This window comes from Miniopterus schreibersii, assembly GCF_964146895.1.
Source record: "Miniopterus schreibersii genome assembly, chromosome: X".
NCBI classification, from domain to species: domain Eukaryota; kingdom Metazoa; phylum Chordata; class Mammalia; order Chiroptera; family Miniopteridae; genus Miniopterus; species Miniopterus schreibersii.
In genome coordinates, this window is record NC_138104.1 from 26,398,021 (window position 1) to 26,409,372 (window position 11,352).

General features: G+C 38.7%; 1 protein-coding gene across 5 annotated transcripts in view; it reads right to left on the reverse strand.

The window, feature by feature from the left end:
* Positions 1 to 9,441, reverse strand: part of NRK (Nik related kinase) — a 144,161-nt gene extending 134,720 nt beyond the window's left edge. For all 5 annotated transcript variants that reach the window (XM_081126842.1, XM_081126841.1, XM_081126840.1 and 2 more), the window contains exons 1-2: positions 9,071 to 9,441; positions 1,711 to 1,776 (exon numbers count right to left, since the gene is read on the reverse strand). In XM_081126842.1, coding sequence (XP_080982968.1) covers positions 1,711 to 1,776; positions 9,071 to 9,127 — 123 coding nt within the window. In that variant the 5' untranslated portion in view covers positions 9,128 to 9,441. The remainder of the gene's footprint in view (positions 1 to 1,710; positions 1,777 to 9,070) is intronic.
* Positions 9,442 to 11,352: the final 1,911 nt, after the last annotated feature.

Here is an 11,352-nt window from a genome sequence, read left to right on the forward strand (position 1 = left end):
AATGTTAACTAACCATTCAGTCTGTGATGCAACTGAGGTAATATGAATAATATATTTGTATCCACATAACATCCCTTTCTATAGTTCACTGGTTCTGTTAATAGAGAGGGACAAAATGGTTTGAAAAAATGTTTGTAATTAATATTGGCATCCCCGCCCAGCCGGGTGTGGCTCAGCGGTTAAGTGTCGACCTAGGATCCAGGCGATCGGGGTTTGATTCCTGGTCAGGGCACATGCCCAGGTTGTGGGCTGCAGCCGATCAATGTCTTTCTCATCATTGATGTTTCTCTCTCTCTCCCCCCCCCTCCTTTCCTTGCTCTGAAATCAATGAAGATATATTAAAATATATATATTGGCATTCTCTCTACTCCCAGTACTCACCAAGGTTCTTTCTGCTTTTAGGATCCTTCCACAATCTTTTCCCTCCCACTACTTAACTTCCATGCTATAGGCACTTTTGTGCAAATTTTAAAGATTCCCTCTATCCCAACCTGGGTAGATAAATTAAAAACAAAAAACAAAAAACCTTTCTAGGAAGCAGCAGCCCTAAAGCTACAAGGCTTGACAAGTATAGGGCACCCTTGTATGAACTAGAAAGAAATCCCTTCTGATGGACCTGTACACTTCTACACAACCCTAATATAGAGGACCTGTGGTCAGTCTACAGTAAGGGTCAACCTAGGGACAGTGATATGAATTTTGAGGGAGAGGCCTTGGAAAAGGGAATACTGTATTTTTACATAAACTTACACAATATTGAGAAAATGTGTATTCCTCATATTAGAGAGTGGGGGAAGGGCACCTGATCAAGGTGATAGTGCTACTAAAGCACACCCAACTCCAACCCAGCCTTTAACACTGCCTTGCTTCTGCTTAGAGTGCATCAAGATCATCTTCCAAAATGTGGCTTTTGCTGGTATCAGTATACCTAGCCCTTCCCCAAGGAGGTCAATGTTACCCTCCAATCTAAAACAAGCTCTCCTGTTGGATGCTTTTATATTAGTAGGAAGTTTCTTACAGAGAATATATTACAACTGCAATTATATAGTAATTTATTTGTGTGCTTACTTATATATGTGCCTCCCCCAGCCACCACACACATCATACTCACATTTAATCACTTACACATTGCTAGACCATAAGCCCCAGAGAACAGGCACCGTCTGTTTTTTCATCATTTTATCTCCAGAGACTATCACAGTGCCTGGCACATACTTTGTGCTTAATAAATAATCACTAAATAAATGCAGTTTTTCTTGTTAGGTTCTTGGGCAAACTCTGTCACACACATGTGCACACTCATGTACACCATATGATATTGAATGCTATGGACACCTTCCTTTTTATAACATTCAGTTTAAAACTTGAATGTGATTAATTAGAATGGTGTGGAGGTATAATATAAAACAAGTGATATGTTTATTTGGGTACATCTTATTTGAATTAGTTTCCTTTTCGATTGGTGATTTTATTAATTCTCTGCTAATAATTTTTAGATCTTATGTTTGGTTGGTTGGTTCATTGTAGATTGAAAATCCATTCCTTTTGTAATAATTGTCACAGGTGTCACTGAACTATCTTAATTTGATTCATTTCTTAAAGTGAAATGTTTTGTTTTGGCATTATATGATTTGCAGTGTAGGATTTTGCCTTGCAACCGCTCTTGCTATTAGAAGAGTGAGAATGAATATATAATCTATTTCCACTTACCAAATAGATTCTGCCATAAGTACCAAGGCCAATGGTTTTATCCAGGGAGAATATTCCAGTTGGATCCTGAAAACATGTAGAACAAAAATTGTCAACCATCTTGGGAAAATAAGCAAGGATTCAACTATCTAGAATGGTATTTCCAATCTGCCTTGCTCCCTTAGAATGGGAAAAACCAAAGTGTCATTTACCCGAAAAAAAAAAAAAAAGACATCACTATCTCCCTGGACTAAGTGTAGTCATTTATAACAAAGGAATAGTAATTGTATCATTAAACTGCAAAATGCATACAATTATGTGTAGTTGAGATATATGCATAATATAATTAGACAAAACATTAAAATAGAAATAAGTTCATTTACTTGCAATTGAAATGCTCTTCTAATATCCATTTTTTTGGTGCTAATCAGACAAGCAGAATGTTTAAGTTACAGCAATGATGAGTACATATTGGATATAAAATCTAGGTAGCTTATGCAAATAACAGTAATTCTTAAGAAAGAAGATCATCTCTAAATATGAATAACAAAGCAAGATTATGGTATTAAAAGTTCATCACTTTTAAAAAATTGGCAAAGTGGGTTTTGTTTGTTTTTAAACTGATCTTTGCATATCATTTCATGGCACAAATTCACTAATATTTTCTTTGTCTTAAGCCTAAATATGGCACCATAGAAGACAAAATATAACATGTGTATGGGTAAATTCCTGAGGCTTCCATATTCATCCTTGAACATTATTTTCTTACCTTAAAATATGGATATCCCTTTCTTGTTCACCACAAAACATGATTTAAAAAAATTATCCCTACTTAAACTTTTAGTCTAGCATCTTATTTTGCTATTTTATCAAAAATTTTATGAGGTATGAATATATGCCAGTTTATACAAAAAATGGTAGCAGTGTTGACAAATTCTTGGAAATTCATGTGCCTTATAGAAAGCACATTTTATATATACAAACTTTGTTTAGCCTTGTTTGAAAACATTTTTATTACTGTGACAAATGTGAGCTACACAGAAAAACTATTGAGTTTATGCAATGTATGTACTGAAATTATAGACTCCTTAAAACTGGTGTGATATTTGTGCAATCCAGCAAAACTGTCATAGGAAAATTACACAGCTCTGAGATTACTTCAGTCAACAAGTATTCAACCAGATAGAGTCAGGAGGCTGGAGTTTTAGCCCTAGCTCTGCCATTAATTAACTATATAACTCTGGGTAAGTTATTTATTTTCTTCAGGACTTACTTCTTCACATATATAAAATGAAGGTGCTGTGTTAGGTGATTTTCCAGCTCTAGCTGTAAAATCCTATAAGAAAAAAATCAGATTCCAACATTCTAAAGTCCAGATGATGCCACTGGATTGATACAACTGTTGTTAGAGAAAACAGCAGCCTACTTTATTAAAATCATCATCAAAATCAATGTCACAATGTGCACTGTATCATTATAAACAAATAGTTCGATGAATGTACTCCCAATGAAAATTCAAAAGTTACTTGAAATAGTAAATTTGAGGATTCAAGAGAAGTAAATATATATTGTTATAGTGGCCTTGATATTAAGGGTATCACTGCTATTATAACTCACTGAAATATTTATGGGAAAAAGTTAACCAACAAAGGAGTTCCTAAGGTCCAGCTTTAAGATTTTATTACTGTAGCATATTTCTTTGAAGGATATCAGTGAAGGATTTATATTAGAAATTATCAATTTTGGAGAAAGAGCATCTGGCCATCTGTCAAAAAAATCAAATATGCTAACTGATTAGTATTGGTAAACCATACTTTTTTATAGTTAAGGTTGCATTTTAGCTGAAAAAGATACCATATATTCGAGAATTGTTGAATAATTGAACTTTATTTCTGTATCTTTGAGCATATCTTAAATTTTTAAAATTCTTTTTCTACCTTTCAATGACATAAGTATCTTGCTCATAAATTTTGAATTCAGGCATCTAATTACTAAAGAAAAGACACCAAGGAAATGGACAGGGACAATAAAATGCCTGTAGAATTCTTGTTGGTCTTATTTGTACTCATGTTGTATAGAAAATTTGTCCTGCTCACAAATGACCAAAACATCTTAATTCTCCTCATACCCACATTTAATAAAAAAGTTTTTTAAAGTTTTCTTTTGTTCTTAAAGACATCTCAGCATAATATCCATCTATTCTAAGAGTATTTAGTTTTATGCAATATTTTTTCATTCCCCATTTTCACACTGCATCTTTCAAGACTAAATGATCGTCAAACTGGGAAAAAAGAACTATGTTAATTACTAGGGTAATATTACTCACTTTCTTATATCAAATTTTCCACTTAATTATAGTTAGAAAAAACGTTTATTCTGGGTCCCAAAGGAAGGGAGAATTATAAAAGAAACTTTTTTTTTTTTTTTTTTTTGGTCACTGTGAAATTAAAAAGGTCTATGTCAGAGGGGTTTCCACAATTACTTGGTCCTCTGCTCTACAATGCCAAGAAAACCGGAAGAGGAAAGATCCTTATATCTATGACTGCTATATCAATTTGGAGATTATTTGGTCGTTCAGTATGCTTTGGTGTTCCATTTGGTGAAAAAAAGTTTAGTAATCAAGAAACCCCAATTTGTAAAAGTTTTTCAAATTTCTATAACATTTTTGAACCACATAATGTTTGGCAAATACTTTATATTTTGCTGGATTTTTCTATTTATGTACATTATCTGTTACAATTTCAAAGTCCTAGACTGGTTGCATATCTAGTACTTGGGAGATTTGTTTCTGTCTTCTGGATTCAAGCAGAGGGGGAAAGAAAAAGCACTTTGATGGATAATTTTACTAAGGGCAGGGGTGGGGGTAACAGGAAGAAAAAGAACCACTAGAAGGCAGTGTTTACTGGTTATGGAAGAGACTCAGAAGCAGAGGCTGATTGACAGAACCAAATAAGGCAGAAATTAAATTAATAAAAAAAGGTAGCCATTAAATGCTCAATAAGGGTAGCAATAAATTTCAGATTTAGTGCAGTAATGAAGCAAACCCAGAGAACATATTCCAGTAGTCAGAGAGCTACAGGAAGGAAAGAGATTGCGCAGTACCTAAAAGGAATAGCAGAGGCTTTCTTTCTTTTGTTTTAAATATTAAACATAGCAATTTTATGAAAAGTCTTTATGGAGAGAGAATGTGAAAATAGCAGATATAACACTATAAGTGCCAGAGTGAGTTTCAAAGACAGTTGGAGGAATGGGCTTCACAATTCAAGTTGAAAACTTAGAAAAATAATCTCTTCTTCTAGACCAGTGTTTCTCAAACTGTGGACTACACAGACTCTCAATACAGGAGAGTCATTTAGGGAATTTTATTTAAAATACACAGATTCCCTTGTCCCTACCATGGAATTATGAAACTGGAATTTCTGGGGATGAGTTCTAAGATTCCCAGATGACTCTTGTGCAGCATTCTTGTGCATTAACATAAAACCCACTGTTCTAGAAACTAGAAAAGAAGACTGAGAAAATAGATTGAAATACAGTGTCATGCTGAGGTGATGCTCTAGAATATGTAATGGAGGATATCCTGAATGTTTCAATCCTTGCGGATAAGAAAGTAAAACTGCTTCAAAACAGGAGACTAAGGGACTTGCTAAAGTGGAAATGTTCTGATGACTGAGCATGGAAAACAGGTTTGGTCTGGGTGGTGGAAGACTGGGAAAGCTGGCATTTATATTTAAATATAAATCTAATATAATTCAAATACAGTTTTTGGATCATGTGTTATTTCAGATCACCTCTGCCACTACTGTCCTCCAGGCCTGTCTAATTCTGACCCCAATATAGATTAGGACTACACATGGCAGTGTCAAATACCAAGGCCACAGCCGTGAGGAATGTCATTACCATGCTGGGCACATAAGGCAAAGACGACTGTCATAGTGAAGACATGCCAGATTTGGAGATGAATAAATAGTTTCCAGTCCCAAGGATTGAGTGACATAAACATATTAAGAAAAAAAAATAGAGAGATGATGATATAGATAGATGATAGATGATAGATATAGATAGATGATAGATGATGATAGATGATAGATGATAGATAGACGATGATAGGTAGATAGATAGATGATAGATAGATGACAGATAGATAGATGATAGATAGATGATACATAGATATAGATAGATAGATGATAGATAGATAGATAGATAGATAGATAGATTAGATGATGATAGATAGATGATAGATAGATGATAGATGATAGATAGATAGATAGATAGATAGATAGATAGATGATAGATAGATGATAGATAGATAGATAGATAGATAGATAGATAGATAGATAGATAGATAGATAGATGATAGATAGATAGATAGGTAGATAGATGATAGGTAGATGATAGATAGAACACCAAGTATTGCTGGCAAGCAAGGTGGAAAAAAATGCATACACACACACATATAAACATAAGGCATTGACATTTGTTTTTCAAAAAGGAAGCACAAACCACAAATCTCTGTAATATTTTGTTTTGTCACCTATAGGAGATATTTATTCAATAGTCAATGCGGGAAAATTACAGCAACCCAATAATTAACAAACTAAAATGTAATCGACTTGTCATTTTTTGCTTATTATATTGGTTCTGTTATGTCTCTAACTTTAGTGTACCACGAAAAAAAAAGAGTTATACAATTCCAGAGCCCCTCTCTTGCTTCCCCAGTTTTCATTCTTGCTTACTATTTTAAGTTTTAAAATAATATTTATGTAATAACAAAAATACAAAATAACCTTCCACTACTTTCTTTAAATCTCAATTTTCACAGCAAGAGTGACCTCTTTTAAGGTTCCGTGGCCTCTGGTCATTTAGCTGGCCAGCCCAACAAAGGACATGTATATCAATCTTAATCTAGACCCCATTTTTAATTATTCTATATTCTGCAAGATTTTTTTTTCTCAATGTGAAACTCTAAGGTCTGAATCACCCCTCATTATATGGTAGTTGCCAAATTGGTATACTTGGTGTTGACAGATGCCAAGTTTCTAACCTTCATATATATCCTGTTGAGGGTAGTTATCGAAAGAGTTCCCATCACATGCAGATTTCTTTGCTTGCTTTATCATCTTTACTTTTCAACAAAATGCAAATTTTCAAAGAGTTAACTTAGATGTTGCTTGACCTTTTTATTTACTTTTACTTCTTCAGAGATTCAGGAAATAAGTCAAATGCAAAGAAACCCCAAATCACTAAAAAATAATGCTCCAGTGACCAAAGCAACAGTGAACTTTTCACATCTCTAAAAATTTGACATAAAAGAAATTGTAAAAGGGGTGCCACTTTTCTGTTAGATTTCTTAGGGTTTAGAGCTGGATGTTTGGGAAGGGGGAATAATTATGCATAATTTGTTCATATAATTAAGGCCTTCACAATAAGTTATAAAATTACTCCTGTATAATAAAAATTTAGAAATTGTTAGAAGTTAAGGACTTTATGAGGCTTTCATGAAGTCTGTAAAACAAGGACAAGCATCTATGCTTGGTTTTGTGTCTTATCCCTACTCCTACATTAAAAACAACCTTGTCTTTCTCCCTCCACACCACCACTAACCCACAGAAAAGTAATATTCCACTGGACTGCAATGTAAAGATTGCAGCCTTTCTCCTTATCTCCTCCGCTCTCACCAAGTTCTTATGTCCTGGGGCCATGACCGGGTCAGCTAGTCTGGGCCATTTCCCCCCATTTTGTGTGTGTGTGGCAATAAAACCTTTTCTTCTTTTTCTTTGTGTTTGGAATTCCTTGCTTTATCATTTCTATGAAGTCCTTTCCATTCCTGTCTTTAGTCAATTTTAGAATGAGATTATTTCAGTTTGCCCATATACAGTTTCACATATTTGCCCTAGTTTGCTTTTTTTCTCTTTCTCTCACCATACATAGAGAATGTTGGAGGAGGGTAACATTTCATTCGTTGGTTTAAAACTTTTATTTGGGAGCAAGTCTAGCCAGAATATGAAAGTTTTGTTCAGAAAGAAAACTACCAATTGAGGCCTCCATATTCATGTATGCACTGGGTGCATGTAGGATGGAAAATATTTATCTTTTAAAATTCTGTGACTTTATCTTCTAAAACTGCATCAATAACCACAATGCTAATATATGTAATACAGCATGTTTGTTTAAGGCTAAAAGCAATTTGCTAAAATGCTATCCACGTGCATCACCTCCTGCTCCACACTGTTATAGTGTAAAATTATAGAGGTGAGGCTTGGGGAATGCCCTATTTTTAAGGTAGACAAGTGTCTTCCACCATCAAGGAGACATTTATTAAATGCCAAATGTGGGTAAAATTGAGGTACTGCATCCTTGAATAGTCCTATATCCTCAAGGTTAATATTTAGCTTTTCCTAAAGCAAGCAGGCTTGAACTATAGTTGCCTGGGGATCATTCCAGCACATGCAAGCTTATTCCCTTTCAGAGAGTCCAGGGGCCCTTTGCATTCAGGAAAGGGTGCGAGTGAAATGCCAATCTAAAAAGAGAACTTAAAAAACGAATTTGGGTGGGATCCAGTATCTGCCAGAAACCAGATGCCAATGAAATAAGCGGCGCTGCTAAAATAATAAGTCTGGTAATAACGATGGCGATAATAGCTCACCAATCAATTACAACTTTGGAAGAAAGCTGAGCATTAGGAAAAAGGAGAATCCACAAACGAAAACCATGAGAAAACGGTAAATCTGGTTAGCTAGTAGAGAAAGACTTTTGTTTTTAAATTGCGGTGTGCAGAATTCACTTCTTCAAGCAGCGTCGAGTTCTTTTGCTCCCGCAATACCAAATCGGGAACGGTGCCCTGGCAGAATAAAACGGTTTTAGAAAGTACTTTTAGAAAGCGAGAGAAGTGAAACTCCAATGCTTTAACTTTCTAGCCCGCTGTCACCTACAAGTAAAGGTCATTCTGCGAGTGGGCATCTCTGCTGGCGAAAGAAGGAAACGACGAGGGGGCGGCGGGGTGATCCGGAGGAGTGCTTTTAGGAAGCCATGCTTCGCTGCTCTCTTTGGCCTCTCGTGGAGCCCAGCTAGGACAGGTACAGGAGCGCAGCAACACAAAACGGGCCACTTTTACAAAACGTCCGTCTGTTTAGGGTCCGCATAACCGCCACCAATTCTCCCTCCTCCACGATCCCCGGTCCCTTTGCCTTTCCTAGAGTTTGGCGCGGCTCCAGTGTCCAGGGGGCGCCTTTTCCGCAAGCCAGCACTCCGAGTCCCCTCCAGCACCCGCGGTCCCGTCGAAGTACTAGCCTAGCCTAGTTTTTGAAAGTCTGTCCCCTCCCCGGGTGTTCAGAACCCAAAGAAGAGAGCACTTTGGGAGCTATAAGTCTCTTCTACTCACCGGCAAGTGGCCCAGATCAGTGACCTCCTTGTCCCTCCAACCCCCAGGTCCCGCCATGGCTTCGAGCTGAACCAGAGCAGGCGACTAACGGATTTGGGCACGCTCTAGGTGTGGAGGACGAAGTGGTTAAGAAGTTAAAAGGGGAGGGGGGAGAAGGGAAAGGGCGGGGGAAAGGAATGGGGGACCGGGATTTGTGGTGTGGGAGATAGAGAAGGGGAAAGTGGAGAGAAAAGAGCTAGGAGTGGAGGGAAGTCGGAGTTTGAGAGGCGGGAAAGCAAGTTTGGCTAAGGTGAGAGAAGACCCTGCGCGTCCGTCTGGGAGACCAAGAAGCTAGAGGGGTGCTCCTCTGGCGAGAGCGCAGTGTCTGCCCCAGAAGAGTGCGCCTCTTTCAGGGTGAGGAGGGGGGCGGTGCAAGGAGGTGGCGGCCCCCGGGAACAGCTCGAAGGGGATTGGTGCAGCGTCACGTCGCCAGGTGGGCAGCGGCGCAGCAAGGAGGCGGGCTGGGGTGGAGGGGTTACTGCTGGAGGGAGGTGCTGAAGGACTATAACGGTTTGTGAGCCAGCCCCTGTCGGCCTCCCCCGCCCTCCTGCCCCCTCCCATGTCCACTGCTGCGCCCGCCACCCCCGCCCCCGCTGGCGAGTGTTCCACAGGAAACTTTTTCGAGGAAGCTGCCAGCCCCGGAAAACCGGTCCCGATCCTCAACGCTCCCAGCCTGGGCCCCACAGCTCTGCCACAGTTCAAACAGCCCGTGCCCCAATCTCCCCACGAAACACTTGCGACTTTTCTAGTTGTTTGTTTTCTCTTTCTGCTCTTCTGATTTTATTGCTCCGTTTATTGCAAAGACTCACCAAGTTAGATAAGGAAGTGATTTGCCACTGGGTTAGGGATCAGACCTAGGCGAGATCAAGTGCGGGCAGATAGAGAACACCAAATACTCCGCAGGGCCACCACAGCTCAGCTTTAAAAGCCTCTAGCCCAAGGCACCGCATCGTGAACACAGCCACTGTGAAGTCCCCTTGAGGCAGGCCGCATCTCTTCTGGCCCGGACTTAGTTGGTACCAGGTCCTGGCCGCTCAGTCGGGACCGTACCTGTTACAGGTGCTGGAGGTGAAGAGAGATTGACTGAGCCTCTGAAGCCCTGGCTACCCTGGGTCTTAAGTTTGCAGTTTGCCGCTCTCGCAATGCACAGAGAAAGTCCCTGCGTCCTTCCTGGTCTCGCTTTCGGGCTGGGTTTCATTCATTCGCTCTTTCGTTGCAAAACGTTTCCCCGCACCCAGGCTGTTCTCGGTTCTCCCAAAAAGCGCAAGGGGTCTGAGACGCGGTCTAAAAGAATCTGACAAACGCAATTCACCGTTGAGAAATAAGGCTCCTGTTGAAGATTTTATGGGAAAAGGAATCTGTGCGTAAAACTACAACATATTCTAAGCACTTGCGCTGCAAAGAGCACTTTGGAAAAATGTCCCGAAGCAGCTTACTTTCTCTGGAGCTCACGGACCATTCGCGCACCCGCACTCCAGGGTCGGAACGTGACCGGGGCGGGGGGGCGGGGGTTGCTTCCTTTTTCTTTCTTTTTTAATTAAGAAATTTCTACCTCCTCTAGGAAGATTTACCTAAATAATTATTCCCAAGGACCCGGAGCTCACCATTTCTGACCCATGCTTCTAACTTTTCTATACTCTATATATTGGTGGATTTTGTTTATTTCGTATCTCTATCAACTTCCTAGCTTGACCTCTTTACAGTCCTTAAAGTCCGAGACTCAATGAGCCCTGTAATCGCCACAGCCTGTCTGAGGAACCAGGTCTCTCTAAATAAAGAAAAAATTCTGTTAATGGGTCAGAGAAAACCAACTACTACCCTTCCACAAAAAGAAATTAAGGAGTTCTGGATCGAATTTTTTTTGTTAATTCAAATCTGATGTAAACCATACAGAAATTATATTTTCAAGAATTCAAATCTTGACAACTTCACTGCACAAAATCTTGCCCTTTTAAAGCACAGTTTAAGAATCCCTGGATGATCAGTAAAACTTTTGCATCTTGCAAAATGTGAACCTAAAAGGAACATTTCATAACTACAGATTAACAGGTGAGCTAGTTAATAGAAAGTTATGCTTTTGTAAACACATATAGTTTTAGAAATGAAGACATGGAATCAAGATATGCAACACTTAAAGGAACTCTGAGAGATTCTTTGCTAAAGGGAAGACATGTTAAAAAGTTAAGACTTTTTTTTTTTTTTTTTTGGACAATGCGGTTTGCTGAAGGTAGAGTGTGGGAAAA